The sequence below is a fragment of the Zalophus californianus genome, chromosome 4 (genome assembly GCF_009762305.2).
Source record: "Zalophus californianus isolate mZalCal1 chromosome 4, mZalCal1.pri.v2, whole genome shotgun sequence".
NCBI classification, from domain to species: domain Eukaryota; kingdom Metazoa; phylum Chordata; class Mammalia; order Carnivora; family Otariidae; genus Zalophus; species Zalophus californianus.
Window position 1 is genome coordinate 8,175,737 of NC_045598.1, and position 19,419 is coordinate 8,195,155.

The 19,419-nt window shown below is 48.9% G+C and overlaps 1 protein-coding gene across 3 annotated transcripts in view; it reads right to left on the reverse strand.

Moving 5' to 3' along the window:
- Window positions 1-19,419, reverse strand: part of MTOR (mechanistic target of rapamycin kinase) — a 123,273-nt gene continuing 103,854 nt past the window's right edge. For all 3 annotated transcript variants that reach the window (XM_027606540.2, XM_027606527.2, XM_027606534.2), the window contains 20 exons: window positions 18,590-18,841; window positions 17,808-17,908; window positions 16,613-16,709; window positions 16,250-16,348; window positions 15,844-15,966; window positions 15,543-15,725; window positions 14,997-15,131; window positions 14,619-14,793; window positions 13,213-13,348; window positions 12,485-12,632; window positions 11,516-11,638; window positions 9,896-9,978; window positions 8,244-8,316; window positions 7,384-7,458; window positions 6,855-6,990; window positions 6,125-6,190; window positions 3,505-3,585; window positions 3,146-3,226; window positions 775-880; window positions 1-87 (listed from right to left, as the gene is read on the reverse strand). In XM_027606540.2, coding sequence (XP_027462341.1) covers window positions 72-87; window positions 775-880; window positions 3,146-3,226; window positions 3,505-3,585; window positions 6,125-6,190; window positions 6,855-6,990; window positions 7,384-7,458; window positions 8,244-8,316; window positions 9,896-9,978; window positions 11,516-11,638; window positions 12,485-12,632; window positions 13,213-13,348; window positions 14,619-14,793; window positions 14,997-15,131; window positions 15,543-15,725; window positions 15,844-15,966; window positions 16,250-16,348; window positions 16,613-16,709; window positions 17,808-17,908; window positions 18,590-18,841 — 2,289 coding nt within the window. In that variant the 3' untranslated portion in view covers window positions 1-71. The remainder of the gene's footprint in view (window positions 88-774; window positions 881-3,145; window positions 3,227-3,504; window positions 3,586-6,124; window positions 6,191-6,854; window positions 6,991-7,383; window positions 7,459-8,243; window positions 8,317-9,895; window positions 9,979-11,515; window positions 11,639-12,484; window positions 12,633-13,212; window positions 13,349-14,618; window positions 14,794-14,996; window positions 15,132-15,542; window positions 15,726-15,843; window positions 15,967-16,249; window positions 16,349-16,612; window positions 16,710-17,807; window positions 17,909-18,589; window positions 18,842-19,419) is intronic.

A 19,419-nucleotide genomic window follows, 5' to 3' on the forward strand; every position in this document is an offset into this window, starting at 1 on the left:
AGTTTAGTGGAAGCATATACCCAAGTACAAAAGCCTCAAGAGAAACGCGGTGGGCATGTCTGGGCCTCGGGTTACCAAAAAGGACACCTAAGATGACAGAGAGAAAAGGAATATTTTAATAATTTGGGCTTTTTCAAAGCTTTACACGGATACACTGAAAATGGAGAGACCAAGGTCTGACAACCCCCGGGGACATTCCTTGAGATCTCCCACAACTAACTATGTTGGACACACTCATCATTTCCAGTCAAGGGCTGATGCCTGCTGGCCCCAGGACTCTCCCCCATCAGCCTCCCTCTCAAGTTTCTACCTTCAAGCGTGCCTCGGGCAATTAATCAAAGCAGACCCCAGAGCGGTCCTTGAGGTGACAATCCCAGATCATAAATTTGTCTCTGCATCTCCTCTCTGTTGGTGCTCTGGCTTTTCCTTGGCCCTTCCCTCTATTTTTGGAATTGACAGCAAAACTCCAAAAAGAACCCCAGTACCCCCCCAAAAAAGAGGGACTCACCTACATTTCTAAACCATTTTTAAGGTAATTTTCATTTACTTTGGTATGTGCCTTCCAAATATGCACCCATGTTTCTCAAGTTCCTCCCTTTTCAGAACTGGAAGCGCACACGGCGAATACAAACTTTTTAAGAGATCCGACACTGCGATTCCCCTTTCTGGATCACTGCACCACCCGCCCCAGGTCTTTCCTGCCACGGCGGGACTGGGGCACGGGGTGGGGCCCTGTGTGCGTGTCCGCGCACCACGAGGCGCACAGGTGCTCACCAGCCAATGTAGCACTGACAGAGGTTCTCGTGTGACGTGGCTTGTTTGATGAGCAGCTCCACCTGTGTCGGGACATCCAGGGTTTCGTCATGAGAAAAGTCCCGACCTAGGACAGGAAAAACACACACAGTCCTTCTGCACCACTCCATCCCTGCCCCTGGTTCGGCTGCCCTGTCTGTGCAGCCCTGCTCAGTTTCTCCTTGTTCGAGAGTATGAAGCCTGCATGGCAGCTGGGTTTTTAAATTCACCTCCATGTGACCTGAATACACACCAGTCTCCTCCTAACAGAGACTTGGTTCAAAGAGGGGAAAGGCCTGCAATTGGCTGAGCTCAGGAGTGGCGAAGATCTGGCCCCTGGGTTTGCAGAGATTCCTTCATCTAAGGCAATCATCAGGCAAGTGGATGAGAAACTGTGCTCGGTTTCAGTCCTATAACCTCCATGGTTGGGCCTTTCCTCCCACAGGGAAGCTTGTTTCCATCACAAACCCATCATCTCAGCCCAGAACAGGCACTCATGGCCAGCTGATGAAGCCTCTTTGGCACAAGGGCCATTTCCCCTCCTCCCCTGCCCCTCCCCCCACTCCCCCCAACTCCGTGTCCAAGTCTTCCAGCTGGCTTTGCACCGTCAGCACCTGCCCTCGGCTCCTACTTGACGAGTTCATTCATTCACTGAGCTCATCGTTCTGGACCCCTGAGGTGTCAGGCAGGGCTCGAGAAGCTGGATCTGTTCCACAGGAGCTCCCTCTTCCGTGGTGCTGCTGCGACCCTCGGGAGCTGTCCCTCCTCCCGCTGAAGGCTAAGTTCACCTGCGCTCCGGGTCCCACCGCCTCCTGCTTCCTAGGGTGCTTTACAGAGTCACCTACCCTCCTCTCACTCCTGTCTTCAAACTTCTATAAACTCATTCCCTTTGCGCACTAAAGAACAAAAGGCTCTCGCGCACTACCCCTGCTGCAGCCAGCCCCCACCCCCTTCCCCATGCGGCCGAGCTTCTCACAAGTCTGAAACTCGCCTCCTCTGCCTTGCTTCCCTCTCTCACTTCACCTTCTCTTCAACCCCTTCGGTCTGGCTGCCAGGCTCTTCACTCTCAGAAGGCTGCCAGGCACTTGGAGCTGTCCTCAGTGCCTGCCGTCCCTCATGCCTCCTCATCGATCCTTCAGATTTTACCTCCTGAAGATCTGGAGGCCACCTCCCTAGTCTAGTCAACTGTCCAGCTGCAAATTTGGCAGCAGCTTCCTCCCTCCACACGGCCTCCATGGCCAGAGCAGGGAGGATTCCCCAGTGCAAACCCACTGGGCCCCTCCTGCCTCCCTGCTCCCCCTCCAAGCCCTCAGAGCCTTCCCATTGCCCTTAGGATGGAGGATGAAAGTGTAAGGCCCTGTATGGTCCCGCCCCGGCCCGCTCAGAGCGTGGGCACTCTGGCTTCTGTGCGCCTCCCATCTCGCTCTCTGCGGCAGTCAGACTCATCTGCGTTCAGACCATTTTTCTTGCCAGATTCGCTCCCACCACAGGGCCCTTGCATATGCTGTTTCCTTTACCTGGAACACTCTGCCTCTGATTATGTCCTCCTTCAGATTTTAGCTCAAGGGTTGTTTCCCAGGGAAGCTTTCCTGGAACTCCGGGCGCTTAAATTCCCTTGTGACTAGCATCAGAGCCCAAGCCCTTTCTTGCACCTAATACGGCCCCTTTAGATGCCAACTCCATGAGGGCAGGCAATCTGTTGGCTCCTACCAGCCATTTCATCAGCATCTAGGGCTTATAGGTGCTCAACAAATAAATACAACTTGACTTCAACACTTCTGTGCCAGGCCCCAACGCTGAGGCCTGGCATCCCATGTCTCATTTGAGTCTCACTGCCTTTTGAGAGAGGCATTCTTCCAGGTGAACAGAGAGGTGCAGGGCTCACAAAGGGTGTGGTAGAGCTGGGGGCTTCGAGCCCCTTGACTCCGCCTCCTGTCACACCATCTGGTCTATAGGACATGTCTTGCTTTCAAAGTTATGCATTTCTCTCCTTCCATGCTCTCCACTCCGTAACAGTCCCCAAAGTGCAGGAAGGCAAAGGATCGGAGTGGTCAGGTCTGTTCCAGTATCAAGCCATGATGGTAAGAAAAACTTTCCTGAATTTGCAACCAAATGAACTTTACTCACCCCTGTCTGGTAAAATGAGATTAACAATACTTAGAGTGAGTTTAATGGTCATTAAAGAATCAGAGAGGGTCCTCAACTGATAGCCTCAGAGACCCTCCAGTTAGCTGCAGAGTCAAAGTTAAGGCACCAACACCGCTGGAAAGGGGCTGACCTCCCACTCAAGGGGAGAAAAATCTCTCAAGACTTTATGTTCCTTTTAAGTAAACACACACACACACACACTCACCAGTAAGCTTGTCTCGAACCCTGTTAATAATTTGAATAGCTTTCTTATTTAGGGCCTCTGGTTTCACCAAACCGTCTCCAACTGGAATACACAAAAGTAGAAATAACAATAAGATGGGATCGTCATAATAGGTTCAATGAATGCCCCTGTTTTTCTCAAACATTCACTTTTCAAAGTGTGGAGTAATTCTTCCTCTGTGTCTATCTTTGTCTTCAGAATAGAATGAGATATTCATAGGCCCTTGTCTGCTCAAAGGCGGGCTTGTTGCTTTATCTTACCGACCCCTCTTGTGGTACACCACAGCTGCTATGTTCTTAATGAGCTAGTCATTGGTGTGATTCCTCAGAGGTCAGACTTACTGAAAGAATGAATGGATTCTGGCACTGTGGTCCCTGTTTTCTTATGGGCAGGTTCCCCAAGTTCCACACCGTCCAAAATTTCTAGGAGGAAAAAAAACCGATTGGCAGAAAATTCCAACACCAAGAAACCACTGTTGCAAGCATTAGCTCTACTTCTTTACACACTATATTCCCTTGAACACTCACTGCTACCTCTGAGGGGAAAGGAGATGAAGAATGGTCACTATGTGTTTAAAAGATTTTACATCTCGGGCACCTGGGTGGCTCAGTCGTTAAGCGTCTGCCCTCGGCTCAGGTCATGATCCCAGGGTCCTGGGATCGAGTCCCGCATCAGGCTCCCTGCTCAGCAGGAGACCTGCTTCTCCCTCTCCCACTCCCCCTGCTTATGTTCCTGCTCTCGCTGTGTCTCTCTCTGTCAAATAAATAAATAAAATCTTAAAAAAAAAAAAAAAAGATTTTACATCTCCAAAGCATGAGTTTTCAAGCAAACGGCATTTATAAAATGTTCTGACATAGAGGACAGGAGCGTGAATGAATCCCTGGTGACAAAACCTGTCAAAACAACTGATGATAATATAAAGAGCACTAGCTTTCAGTCGGTCACACCCATGACCAAAGTGCTATTCTTTGGAGGAATTTATACATCCTTTCTGGGCAGAGAGAGTCCTCAGGCTTACAGTCACCCTCCACTGATTGTGGCCTTCAGGAGAGAAGAGTCTAGAAGCAGAAGTATGAAGTTATTTACACATTGTCCTTGTACACCATAGGCCTTCAAAATGAAGCCAGGGATGATAATACTTTTATGAATGACCACTTGGAACTTAACTTTTAAGCCACAGAGAACCAGCCAGGTCTAGCCAGAACCATCTGGGGCCAACAGAACCAGCTGTCCCAGTTCCCCTTGGCACGCCCTAGACAGCAGAGAGGAGTCACCCACTAACGTACTAAAGAGGTGGACCCTGAGAATGAAACCTGTTAAGTCTCACTTACTTACTCACATATTTTGGATGAGACCGGTCACCCGCACAAGGTACCCCAGACACCATGAGTAATTCAGGCATCATTCACAAATCCTGTCATGGTGTCCAGGCTAGAGTCCACACCTGTTCACAGAGTGGACCATAACCTGGCACCTCAATTTCCTGCCCAAAACACCTTCCTTCCCACCCACCCAGGAAGGCTAGCTTAAATCCAGCCAACCCAGGAACTCCCTTAACGACTGCCATTCAGAGCGGTACCCTCCTTTCTCTCAGCCCCATGGCCTCTCCTCCGAACCCAACTGTGAGCTGCTGGATCATACAGTGGACTTTACTGTTCTCTTAACAGTTCATAGGCTAGGGGCATCTGGGTGGCTCAGATGGTTAAACATCTGCCTTCGGCTCAGGTTATGATCTCCAGGTCCTGGGATCGAGCCCCACGTCGGGCTCCCAGCTCAACGGCGAGTCTGCTTCCCCCTCTCCGTCTCTCCCCCTGCTTGCGCTCTCTCTCTCTAATGAACAAATAAAATCTTTAAAAAAAAAAAAATAGTTCATAGGCTATACTGTTTGGTCAATTCTATAATGTGATTCTGTGCTTCTCCATGGTAATCTCTGTATGTCACATTCTTTTTGCACCCTTAAACATTATTTGGCTTAGCTACGCAACTAGTTGCAAATGTTCCATAAATGTCTATAGAGAATACCTACTTTTTTACACCCCAACAGTATTTCCAAGATGTGAACTATGTTGTTAGACATTATGAGGGAAAAGGAGTGGGCTGGGGAGGGGGGCAAGGGTGTGTGTGTGACTTTGAGAGGTTCCATATACAAACCCTGTTCTGGCTCTCGGAGGGGCATTATCTTCCTGGGACCCTACTCTGTGGACCCACTCTTGGAAAGTGTTTCCTGTGGCTTCCCGGCTCCTCAGCCAGCAGCGTAAATATGCTTCTACTGCTTCCATCCTCCTATTCCTGAGCTATTAACAAGGCTCTAGGACCATGTGATACAGCTAATAATTATCCCAGTCCAGACACCACTAAAGGGCATATGACATACTGGCTAATATTCAGACATGCTTTTAATTGTGTTTTTTTGTTTTTGTTTTAAAGATTTTATTTATTTATTTGTCAGAGAGAGAGAGGAGAGAGAGAGAGCACAAGCAGGGGGAGCGGCAGAGGAAGAAGCAGGCTCCCCACTGAGCAAGGAGCCCGATGCGGGACCCTGGGATCGTGACCTGAGCCAAAGGCAGACGATTAACCGACTGAGCCACCCAGGGGTCCCTAATTGTGTTTTTATAGATTAAGCTCGGATAGAAATTCAGATCAAAATTCCTGAGCCTTAGGTACCCACTCCATCCTGAGAGGCATGAAATAAAAAAAACAAAACAAAACAAAAAACTTATGCTCAGTAAATATTTCTAGACCAACTTTCTGAAGTTAACTAAGTACCCATTAGACACTTTCAGCAGGGCCAGAATTGTTGCGGGACTGCATCACTGGTCAGAGCCTTTAGAAAACATGCTTCCGGGCATCTGTTACTGCCTCCGCTGTGCTTCCTAATGGCAGTCACAAAGCTCTCCCTGTTTAAGACACACTCTGGACAAAAGGAAACAGAAACCGCAGTCTCTCAGGGGATGGACCCACCTACTGACTGGCCAGCAGAGTAGGAATCCGTCCTTGTTCGGGACCGCTTGTTGCCTTTGGTATTTGCTAGGGAAAGAAACAGAGGATAAAAAGGGCTTCAAACTCTGACTTGAGAGAAACTTGGTTGATACCATATTTTCTTACAACCATAAAAATACAATTTTTTACTGAAAGCTAAAGTCCCTAAGAGAGAGCCCAGAATGGATCACTCAGGACGCAGGGGGTGTCAGCACGGGTATGCAATCCTGTGGGACACACTGTGTCGCTGAGCTGAATGTAGACGCTTGGACCAGATAACAGAAGGTGAGAGTGGGACTGATAGGTGTGGGTGAGACACCAGGGTCGGTCACCCCCTTCCAAGGAGGAGGAGCAAAGGGGAGACAGACATGCAGCTGTCCAAGATCACAGGCGCTTGTGTCTCCTGTCACGATGCCAGCTTGCTACTCTGTATGAAATCCAAACAGACAAGAATCACCAGGGTTTACCCTGAAAGTATTTTAATCAATATTTAAATTGATAATTGGTGTTTTTTTGTTTTAGTTAATAAGAAAAAGTACTTGAAATTCATTTCCAGCCACTGGAACAGCTCTGTGAAAACATAACCCAACAGCCCAGTAATATAACTCAGGCTCCGGGCTGGCAGGGGGCAAGGTTAGTGAAATGCAACGTGTCTGATATTCCCAGTTTGGAGGGTGCGGGCTCCAGCTCCCAGGCAATTGCATTAACTCACTGTCCATCAGCCTCCAGTTGAGCAAGGGGTCGTAGACAAAGGCTTCCAGCACGGCCATGACACTATCCTTGTGTTCCCGAAGCACTTCCATCACCGTGTGGCATGTGATCCTATAGTTGCCATCCAGACCGGTAACCTGCGGGACCAGAGCCACTCATCACAGAAGTCACCAGCCCTGGCCCCGACCCTGAAGGCCTCGGGACAGAAGCGAGTCGAGAGGGTCTGTCACCCGCACTTAGGAAGCAGACACAGGCCATTACTGATGTATCAGGCTGGGAATGTGTTCAGAGCAAGGGGTCAGTTCAGGCCTGTGATTCATATGACCCAAGGTCTGACGTGAAGCATGGTGAGACTCTCTCAAAGGTCGATCGATCATTTCTAACACAATGGAAAATACCAGGAAACAACCACAGAACCAACCCAGGCATTCTGGGGAACTGATGAGACCGAACAAGCCAGTCTGTGTGCAGAGCTGGTCCTGACTGTGTTGGTCCCATTCCAAAGCAGCTTGTTCCCAAGACCCACTCACCTCCATGGCATTGGTCAGCATTCTTGTTAGTCTAAATGGAATCTTCTCGGGGAATTTCTCCCTGGTCATAGCAACCTATGGGGAAATAAAAGAGAAAAACCAAGTCCAATGGCTAGATTGTTTTCTTTTGTTTTGTATTTTATTTTATTTTATTTATTTATTTTCCAGGCTAGATGGTTTTCTTTAGCTAAAGCCAGGTGAAGACAGGTAAATTTTCTTTGCATTGATTTCAATTAGGGCATAGAAGTGAAGTAGCTTTAGTTTAGTGAGGCAACTTGTCACAGGGCTTTAAAAGATAACCAAAGGGGCGCCTGGGTGGCTCAGTTGTGAAGCGTCTGCCTTCGGCTCAGGTCATGATCCCAGGGTCCTGGGATCGAGCCCCGCGTCGGGCTCCCTGCTCTGCGGGAAGCCTGCTTCTCCCTCTCCCACTCCCCTGCTTGTGTTCCCTCTCTCGCTGTGTCTCTCTGCCAAATAAATAAATAAAATCTTAAAAAAAGAAAAGATAACTAAAAAGACACACACACACACACACACACACACACAGGGATAGAGGGAACGAAGATAAAGGACAAGTGTGCATCACACCAGGCCTTTGGCCAGCAGGCCAATTCAGGGATGAAGATTCCTGAGTCAGAGGGTGTGTGAACAGTGGCCCTTGCCTCAAAAGGTGTTAGAGTCTGGTTACAGCAAATATCAACGAGCACGGACTTCACTTCTTAGTTTGACTTCCTATTGCTTGGTAGGAGAGGCAGGGATCAAGATAATGCATTTTGAGCTTAAGTTTGCCTGAATGGTCAGAGGGGGAAAGGTGGTCATCTGGAAAGGTAAGCTTTACGTGGGGTTCTGGAACACGTGCTCACCTCAAAGCAGTCCCCAAAGTCGATATGCAGGATCTTCCCACTCAGCCGGTCCAACATTAGGTTGGATGGATGTCTGAGAAACAGAAGAGACCATGGAGTGGCCACTAGAGCAGCACAGGCCACTGTGCAAATCAACAAGGATGGGATATTCCGGGCCCTGTCCACAGGCCAAAGCCAGCCCCCACCTGCCTCTGCAAACGGTTTTTCTGGACACAGCCCTGCCGATTTGCCATGTACCGTCTCAGGCTGATTCTATGCCACAAGCAGACATGAGTAGCTGTGAGATATCATATGGCCAGCAAAGCCTAAATTATTTCTTATCTGGCCCTTTATAGAGAAAGTTTGCTGATCCCTGCTCCAGGTCCGAAACAAAGATTGATCAGTGTGAAATCACAAGTTGCGTTCCTGAGGTCTTTGGTCACAAGATGAATCCTGTCTGGCGGTGCCGGTGTCTCAGAGTGACGAGGCTCTATCTTTACCCTTCAGCACCCATCATGGGGTCCCATCTCCTGAGCCCCCAGACTAGGAAGGGTCATCTGGCTTTTGTCACTGGGAATTCTCCTGGCTCATTTTAAAAATTAGAATTATTTTTGTGGGAAAAAATTATTTTTACTCTCAATTGCACAAGACATGATCCCAGGAGAAAGAGTAGCCACCAAGGAACTAGTTTTTCGAAGACTTCCAGACAGCCAATATCTGAATATTCCTAAGCTACTTTTTCAGTCAATACATGTGGATAAAATTTATTATGCAGAAATGTCAGAAGGATCTACTGTGGTTGGTTTCAATTACAGAAATAGAATTATTTATCTCAGCACAGTGGTGACTGATAAATGTTTACTGAATCAGTAAAATCCATCATATTTTTAAAATTGTTATTTATTTATTTAAAATTTTTTTATTTATTAATTTGACACAGAGAGAGGGGGAGAGACAGAGAGCACAAGCAGGGGGAGCTGCAGGCAGAGGGAGAAGCAGGTTCTCCGCTGAGCAAGGAACCCAACTTGGGGCTTGATCCCAGGACGCCGGCATCATGACCTGAGCCTTAACCAACTGAGCCACCCAGGCACCCCCCTTTTTTTAAAAAAGTAAGCTCTACGTCCAATGTGGAGCTTGAACTCACAACTCCAAGATCAAGAATCACATGCTCTATTGACTGAGCCAGCCAGGTGCCCCTATATATGGTTTTTAACATATTTAACCAGCCTATGGAGAAAGTAGTATCCAAGAACTAGGTTCTAGTTTGCTGGACTGTTCTGTTGCATGGATAATAAAAAGGGACTAAGGCTGGCGCTGCAAACAAGACCTACAGGTACAAAATACAATTTTTTACCAAATGGTCATAAATATTACTGGAAAATGAAAGTAAACTGTTTAAGAAAGGTACAATATAGGGGTGCCTGGGTGGCTCAGTCGTTAAGCATCTGCCTTCGGCTCAGGTCATGATCCCAGGGTTCTGGGATCGAGCCCTGCGTCAAGCTCCCTGCTCCGCGGGAAGCCTGCTTCTCCCTCTCCCGCTCCCCCTGCTTGTGTTCCCTCTCTGGCTGTCTCTCTCTCTCTCTCTCTCTCTCTCTGTCAAATAAATAAAGTCTTTAAAAAAAAAAAAGGTACAATATAGAAAAAGACTACAAAAACAAAATCAATTTACTCACCTATCTCCCAGGCCCAAAATATACCCAACCATGGACATGACCGCTAAAGAGCGGGTGTAGTTGGTTCTTCGGTCAAACCACACCTGGAACAGAGGAGCACACATGAACCGAGGCTCTGGAAGCTAACTAGCTTCAACATAATTATACCTCAATCAGTTGTCTTCTCATGTCCCATCAGTAACTAGTTAATAACATAAAATGGAATAAAGACCTCATTTGTAATTGTAACAACGGCAAACTATGCTTGGAATAAACTTAGAGATGTAGAGAACCTAGATGAATAAAAAAGAATTAACCTTTGCTTAGGAACATAAAGACCTGAGTGAATGAAAGTACCCATTCAAGACCATAAAAATGTAATAACCTCCCAAATTATTTGATACATTTAATGTAATTCCACTCAAAATTCAGTAGTACTTTTTTGGGGGGACCATGAAAAAATGATCCCAAAATTTATCTGGAAGAAGAAAAAATTAAAATAGTCAATGAGAAGAGACTTTTTATTAATAGTTGTATTAACAGTGTGGTACTTGAAGAGAGATCAATGAAATAAAACAGAAGCCCCAGAAAGAAATCCAATGGCACAGAAAAATTTTTTGTATAATAAAAATGGACTCTCTTAAATAGTAGAGAAAAGATGGATTATTTGGTAAATACTGTGATGTTGGCTAGTCATCTCAAAAAAATAAAATTTAAATCTTAAATTCTGAATTGGGTTGAGGATTTAAATGGAAAAACAAACTTTATAATCAGTACAAGAAAATGAATGTAGAAAGATACATATCTTGAGGTGGAGAAGGCCTTTCCAAATATAAAGCCAAAGGTAGAAACTTCAAAGGATCAAAAATCTGGTAACTTCTAAGTTTTAAAAAATGTCTATGTATAAAAAAAAAAACACCCCAAAATCCCAAACCAAGAAACATACCATAACAAAAATTTAAAAACCAAATAAGCAGGAAATTTCTTTTTTTTTTGACAGTTTTCAAATACTTTTTATTTTATTATTTTTTAAATTTTTTATTGTTATGTTAATCACCATATATTACATCTTTAGTTTTTGATGTAGTGTTCCATGATTCATTGTTTGTGCATAACACCCAGTGCTCCATGCAGAATGTGCCCTCTTTAATACTCATCACCAGGCTAACCCATTCCCCTACCCTCCTCCCCTCTAGAACCCTCAGTTTGTTTTTCAGAGTCCATCGTCTCTCATGGTTCGTCTCCCCCTCTGACTTACTCCCCTTCATTCTTCCCCTCCTGCTATCTTCTTCTTTTTTCTTAACATATGTTGCATTATTTGTTTCAGAAGTACAGATCTGTGATTCAACAGTCTAAGCAGGAAATTTCTAACACATATGAAAAAGATTTAATATCCTTAATATAAACACAACTCAAATACTATTGTAAGAAACGGGAGAAACATTAAATTACTAAATCTTTATCTGCTAAACTGCACAGCTCGCCCACTTAATTTCTGTTATAAAGGACAGTACATAATCTATAGCTGCTCGTCACAGAGACGAGCCACCAGGCGCACGTGAACAAACAAGAAAGCCAGCCCCGGTATGAGTGCATGGGCCAGAGGGCAGAGGCGCACACAAGGAGCCCAGCGAGTCGTACCTCGGAGCTGGGGCTTTTCAGCCACAGCAGCTTGGCCAGGTCATCGCCGGCTGTGTTATTGACAGCGTGCTCAAACACCTCCACCTTCTGCATCAGTGTCAGGTGATCGTAGTCTGGAGCCATCTGCATCAGGACACAACCGTTCTGAGAGCAGCCCCCGGACTGACAGCTTCAACCCAGGAGGAAATAAGGCTCTGGGTCCAGGCAGAGCTGGGTTCTGATCTCACCACCCCAGCCCAAAGGAAAAGGAAGTAAGAACAGTACAAAAGGGAAAAAAAGGGTGTGGCCAACGGGACCTGATGACCACGGGAACTGCCAGGCCTAAGGGTGAAACATCAGGTCCCACCCGAGTTCGAGCCTACTGGTGTCAAAGAGAACACTGGAGCCATCGAGGTTCTGGGTAACAAACAAATCTCTTTCTTTTCTTTTCTTTTAAGATTTTATTTATTTATTTGACAGAGAGAGAGAGCACAAGCAGGGGGAGCTGCAGGCAGAGGGAGAGGGAGAAGCAGGCTCCCCGAGGAGCAGGGAGCCCGACACAGGGCTGGATCCCAGGACCCTGGGATCATGACCTGAGCCGAAGGCAGTCGCTTAACCAACTAAGCCACCCAGGCGCCCCACAAATCTCTTTCTTATTACTTGCATCTCTACTAACATCATTTCCCCATGTGGCCAGTGCCCCATATACATCAGGTGTTCGGTCGATACACGCTGCCTGATGAACAATACTGTGCAGTCTCACCTAGAATGCTGAACACCTAATTTCTGGGCTTTAGGGTCCTGTTTCTTAGAGGTAATCTACTTTAGGACTCACTTCATGAAACCTTCTTCAGTAGAGAATTCTCCCAAATAGATTTTTCCATGATGTACATACCCAGAAGAACGAGAAGAGGAGCTTTGTAGAGATTTCCCAACTTGCAAGTTACGTCAAGACATTCAAGCACTGGGTTTGGCAGCCTCATCACATACCCGCAACATGATGCGATGCTCGATGTTGAGAAGGATCTTCTTTTTCTCTCTGTAGTCCCGGATGAGGGCGTGCAGCGTGTCACAGTGGGGGACCCAGCCGATGAGGCCCGAGTTGGTGGATAAGGGGATGACGGCGTATCTCTGGATGCTGGCACCGCCGGGAAAGCAGGGTTGGTTATCAGACAGTAAACAGAGTGCACCTCTGACCCCCTCACAACACATGCAAGTGGGCTGAATGGCGCTCCCCCCCCCGCCCCCCGGGCTGCTGTCAGGTGTGCACGAAGACAGCCAGGGCTGGTGGGAAAGCACCACCAGCCTCCTCAACCTGCCTGACAAACTCACTGCTGTCGGGGAGCAGCCCAGGACTGTTTCCAAGCCAAAAACAACCTCCAACTTAATATCCATGTTCTTAACAGAAAGACGAGGAAGAGAGCAGGGCGGACAGGGAAGGTAAAACACACCAGATGTGCAGCATTTCTAGTCTAATGGCCATGGGCCATTCCATTCTGGACTCTCTGGTGGTTGTTACAGGCATTTCCCTTAAAAGTACACTAAAAGTATGGACAATTCTTCTTGTTGTCTTTGACACCTTGGCTACTGATGACTTCCTGTCAGGTACATAGGTCTACAACCGATTTCGTGAAGCGACATGACCACATGGGAGGGATGTAAGGAAACCCTAGAAGACCAGTCAAATCGCTGCTGTGCCCCCGCCGTGTCCTGAATACCTGAGGTTCTTGCGAAGAGACGTTGGGTCATTGGCCAGAAGGGTGTTCACCAGGCCAAAGAGCTGCATCACTCGCTCGTCCTGCCGTAGGTCTTCGTGGCCCTTCAGGAGGAAAACAAACTCATGCCCGTTGCTGCCTGTAGGAATGGTGGGAGCAGTTAGCACAGACCAGCCCTGTATTCCCGAGCTCCCAGAGACTACGAGTACCCCACCCAGTCACACTTCCACACAAACACGAAAAGTACCCTAGAACTGATGAAAAAAAGAATGGCCCTGCTTTTTTGATGGTCCCCAATGAAATGTTGGTCAAATTAAAAATGAGTAAAATTAAAATCACCTCTGTCTTTGAAGATCAGGAATGATTCTGCACAGAGATGGTCATTCTGTATTGTTCCCTCACAACCCACTCTCTGCCCTTCTCTGTCTTGTTTGGGCCTGTGAAACCTGACCCCTAGAGACTGCATCACCTGGGGTCCCAGATGGGCTTGGCCAATGGGGGCACTGGCAGGAGGGAAGTCAGAGGGCCAAACGGTTTGCCCCTGACAATGGGCCAGGCTCCAGTTCTAGAAGTTTCCAGTGTCTCTCCACCTGGGCTACAGCTTCTGGTGAATGGCCTCTCTTTCCGGGTTATGTGCTCTCGATGGGCTCCTTGCCCTTTCGGGTCTGGAGGGTGGGGGTGAATCATAGCTTCTCACTGTTGGCTCTCTTAACTCTGCTCACAGAAGGAAATAGGTCCTTTCATTCAAGTCTCTAATGAAATACTGTGGAGAGCCTGACTGACCCATGTTTTAGTATCAAGAGACACCAGCCCATGGAGAGATGATCACCTGGGAACCACAATGAACTGGTGCTGGTGAATAACTACTGCATTTAAAAAGAGCCGTATTAAAGGTGAGAACCCTCGAAGGGCCACCAGAGCATCCAGGCCTCCCACAACAACCTACCCTAGGTAGGTCACAGAGCTCACTGTGAGACCTCATTTCCACTTCAGTTGGGTTTCCTTTTACACAGTCATTTCCCATAGAGAGAGACTGTGACGGTGAAAGAGAACATTCAAGAGCCCAGGAGCTCTTTCTTCCGCTCTGCTTGTCACCTACCACACCTGCACCGGATGCCCCTTTGTCGGCCCCGTCAGTCCCTGGAGCTACCTGCCACCCCCACCTGGCCACGCTGCACACCTTTACAGTTCCCTCCACATATTCTACTGCAGGGCAGTTAGGCTTCACGTAAGCATCTCGACGGTATGAACAAAGTAGGAATCCTGAGGAGGATGTAACGGGAAACCCGCTGGTGCTCTATTTCTCTCTCCATAAACATGGGAGAGATGCCACATGGAAAGATCAGTGGTGTGGATGGTGAGCGGTGATTTCAGAAAAGGGGAGGTGGCAGAAGCACACAGGTCCTTACCCATGAGCGTCAGCTTCCGGGGCCTCTGCTTGGAGGTGATGACCTGCAGGGACGGCGCTATGGACTGAATGCGAATGATCGGCTGGTTGGGGTCATACGTTCCTGGCACGGCCAATTCAAGGTCCCGGCACATCAGAAGTTTGGGGGAAACATACTGCAGTTCTAAGGAGGTGAGCTGTGAATGAATTACCAAAGGGCTTAGCTTTCTGCCTCCAGAGAGAAATTTAAATGCAATTTAGGTGTTTTTCAAGAGATGGCTAACAGCAATGACTCATCCTAGAGTCTGCAGATAGAAGTGAGACCAGACGCTTTAGAGTTAGTGTTAGGAAAACATAAGGGACAATGACAGTTAACGCTGCTAGAACCTGAAGATCCTACCTGAGGCAGCTGCTTAGAGATTCGTCTGAACACGTGATAATAGAGGTCCCAGGCTTGGGTGAGGTCCTTGACGTTCCCGGATTTCATGTACTTCCTGCACCACTCTTGGGCCTCCATTAAGTCTCGACCATATGCCTGAGCGGGGAAGCAGGGGAAGTACTCGAGGCGTCAAGGTGTCGACTAAGCTGCAGGCCGAACCCCCAAGCAGACAGCACAACTGCCTGGCCGCACGTTACGGCTGGACGGCTCTGGGCCTTTGCAAGGCTTAGCAAGGACAGCGTGGAGGCCCAGTCCTGGAGGCCCCAGTCTCAGGACGGCTTATGCACAAAGTAAGGAGAGGCAAGATGAGCTCAGGAAGGATCTCGTGGTTTTCCAGCTAAAGCTTTGGGAGGGTTCTTATAAGTTAGTGACAATTAAACTGCTGGTGTTTTTATATTCTGTGACCTCCGTCAGAGTACATTTTATTCAAGTCAGCAGGGTAGCCAGAGAGAAAGGGGTCTGGTAAAGGCTTTGGGTCATGTCAAGCCGTGCTTTCTTATCCCATACCTGATTAAAAGATGTTTCCTTCAGAGTCTGGGGGCCCCGTTCCATCATAGCATGCAGGGGCTCCAGCACCTCGAACATGCCTTTCACGTTTCTCTCCCCAAAGTACAGACGAGACGCTTCTTCTAGGCCTTCGTGCCACATCTCGTGCCAAAGGATGGCCACGCGGATTAGCTCCTCGCTCACCTGGACCAAAGAGGGGAAAGAGAGAAGCGCCAAGGACGAGCTAACCTCAGAAAGGCCTGTCTTGGAGAGACAGGAGGCCCTCTCGCCCGCAGCACCGTTGTGAGGAAGGCTCACTCACCATCATGGCCTGCTGGACCAGGGTGTTACTGTGCTCACACATGTTCTTCAGGATCTTGTTGGCTGCGTTGTGGCGGGCCGTCGTGGTGGACTTAGAGGCCACGGTCAGGGGGTAGATGAGGGCCTGAGGCAGACACGGAAGGAACACTTGCAAACTCTGACTTTCAGGAAGATAAGAGAGAGAAAGAAGATGCTGCTGACACTCATTTGAGTCCACCACTCAATCTTGGGGTGGGTGGGGGTCTCTTTTCTTCAGGATGGCCCCTGGGCCTGGGCCTGCCAGCTGGACAGATGGGATGCCTGGCTCCCAGTTCCTGCACTTGTATCTCTAGAGCAGCTTTAGGAAAAGCTGAGATCCAGATCAAAAGGTCAGCTGCTCGAGGAGAAACTGCCAGGGTGCCACATACCTGGGGGTGGTACCGGCCAATGTCTGTGAGAAGCTGGTGAATGAGGCGGCCCACCAAGGGCCTCGGTGTATCGATTCTTGCGATGAGCTGCGGTATAACCTGGTATTCAGACAGACATGGTATGCAGTGCGTGAGATGTGAAAACAACTAGTTATTCTTCTGGGCAATGACCAGCTCTTGAAACTTGTGGTAGATGCTGGTAAGCTCTAAAATGGTTCATTCCCTTTAGTTCTCTGGGAGAAACTAAAGAAAATATGGAGTCTCGACCTTGGGACCGATTCCCCCCTTCTTTACCACTGTTCACTGAACACCGCATGATCCCAGGAGGAGACAGAGCAGGAGTGAGACCTGAGCCGGCCTTACCTGTAACCAAGTGTCAATCTGGATCGCTTTCACCCCCTCCACTAAGGCTTCATTTACATCTGGCCAGTGACCATAGTCAAACCATAAGGTGAGGACTCTAGAGAAGAAGAATGAGAAAATCACAGAAAATTGAGTTTCCAAATTTTTGTTTTGTTTTTTTTTTTTTAATTTTTAAGACTCTTGAGAAAAGAATAATTGGCAAAGGGGCGCCTGGGTGGTTCTGTCAGTTTTGTCTGACTCTTGATTTTGGCTCAGGTCATGATCTCAGGGTCCTGGGATCGGGCCCCACATGGGGCTCTGCGCTTAGCAGGAGTCTGCTTGAGGATTCTCTCTCTCCCTCTGCCCCTCCTCCCCCTGTTCACACTTTCTCTCTCTGTCTCTAAAATGAATAACTCTTAAAAAAAAAAAAAGAATGATTGGCAGGGCCTCAAATCAGTGGTTCTCCAGTGTCTGGTCTCGGGGACCACCTGGGAAGGGTGGTTGGTGATGGTCGTTAATACTTGGCTCAACACAAGGACGGGCATCCCAAGTGAACGATTATTTTGTTTCAAATAATGTAGAGGGTTCAGCATGGTCTAAGCTCAGAAATCTAACAGATGAGCCCAGGGACAACCTATGCATAATTTTTGCACGTACAGTCACCTGGAGACCAGGGGCAACAGGGTAAATGTAGGACTCTGCTGCCCATCACCCATAGCCTCTGGACTGGCCGGTCTGTGCCATTTGTTTCGGCCTCTCTAAGTGGCCTCTCAAAGCTGAGGGGAGGCTCCTGGGTGGCTCAGTCGGCTAAGCATCTGCCTTTGGCTCAGGTCATGATCTCAGGATCCTGGGATCGAGCCCCATGTCAGGCTCCCTGCTCAGCGGGGAGCCTGCTTCTGCCTCTGCCTGCCTCTCCCCTTGTTCCTTCTCTCTTGCTCACTCTCACTCGAATAAATAAAATCTTAAAAAAAAAAAAAAAAAAGCTGAGGGGATTTCAGCACTACTGCCACAAACAGATACGCTTCTTCCCTTCATGACAGAGCGCGCGCGGAGCATTCTCAGGCCAAGCCTCCTCCACAGTCTCGGCCAGTGGAGGCTGGTCAGCCATTACTCTCGGACATACTCATCATGGTGGGGAAGGTGAAGAGGACATCACGAGTAATTCTGTGTCCTGCTGCGCACACAGCCTACCAGGGGCCCTGCCCCTCTCTGATACCTCAGCGTGTCCTGGAGGTTGTTGCCTCGTGACAAGGAGATGGAACGGAAGAAGCCCTGGACGGCGGGGACGGTGTACATCAAAAGGGTTTTGGACAAATCCTGTTGGAACACACACACGTTAATGGACACTCTTGCCTTAGTTTTCTCATCTGTAAAAGGGGCCTCACAGCATACGAACAGTACCTACACCTCAAAGAGAGCTTATGAAGTTAAATCAGTTAATGCGTGAGAAGCCTCTGGATTAGTACCTGGCACACAGCAAGCACTCAGGAAATGCCAACTGTGTCACAATCACTATCATCTTGGGCTACTGGTGGCTTCCTAAACAGGGTGGCAGGGGGAGGGGGCCGAGCCTGAACATGCCACTCTCTGGGCCTGCTAGCTACCCTGGAGCACTCTGAAAGGACAGCCGGAGGGGAGGCGGGGTAGGGGAGGAAGAGGCAGAGGACGGATCCTGCCGGGCTCTGTCCTCAAGTGGACCCGCAGATGTGCACGGCCACCCACACACACAGGTGCAGGCTTTAAGGGGATGAGCTCATTCTCGTGGGAGAATGACCAGAAACTCAGTCTTCAGCTTGGGGGTTAAAGCAGCGCCTCAAATACAAACACATGCACAAAAGCGCCATCTTGAACAATGCTGGCTGACAAATAAGCCACACCGTCTAGGTTCCTCCGGCCCTTCACGGTGAAGCCCAGGTTCCTCAGCGGCCACCACCGTCTCACTCCTCAGAGCGCCTGGTGCCGGGCTCAGTCCTCGCTGGGGGAGGAAGGAAAGGGTACCTCAGTGACCTTCTTCTGCAGAGGAGACGGGGTGGGGCTGTTCTCGGTGCTCTCGGCCTCGCTCTCGCTGTTGCTGCCCTCGGTGCTGGTGGCGGTGGCCGTGGCCGTGGCCGCTGTGGTGGCGGCCGTGGTCGTGCTGGTGATGTTGGCCCCGCTGGCGTGCCGCAGCTTCTTCTTCTCATCACGGGCTTGGTTCTGATGCTTGTAGTGCAGCACAGCTTCGAAGTTCATCACTGCCCACGCGTGCCAGGCCTGGGTGGGGCGAGAGTCGAGGATGAGGGGGCTTGAGTGCCAAGGCCTTAGAGGAGCGTGAGGCCAAAGCTGAGGAAGAGCGCTGGGACTGCCCTTTCTTCTCAGTGGCCAGCAGAGCAAAACTTCACTGAAACACTCAGGAATGGGGCCTTTTACCAGATTCAGCCTGATTCCTTCATTCTGTGGTGCCCTTACTGTATCAGGACTGTGGTGAGGGCTGGGGGGAGGGGGGCACCCGAAGAGAAGCAAGCCAGGCCCTTGTCTCAGGGGCCTTCCAGTCTGGTGGAGGGCCCAGCAACCCAAGGACAGGCAAATGTGAGGGGGCAATGAGACGTACAACGGACAGCCAGGGTCAGGGAAGGCTTCGTAGAGGGGAGGTTTCTGGGGTAGGGACTGAAGGGAAGCCTTTGATGGGCAGGGTGGGGACAAGAACACAGCAGCAGGGACTTTCTGGCCTGGGGAGGTCAGGGACGAAGACGCAGGGTGGCCAGCACAGGGCGGTTCATAAGAAACAAAGAAACGGATCCGACTGGAGCATAGTCTGTGATGGAGGGCGGTGAGGGGGAAGGTTAGCAAAG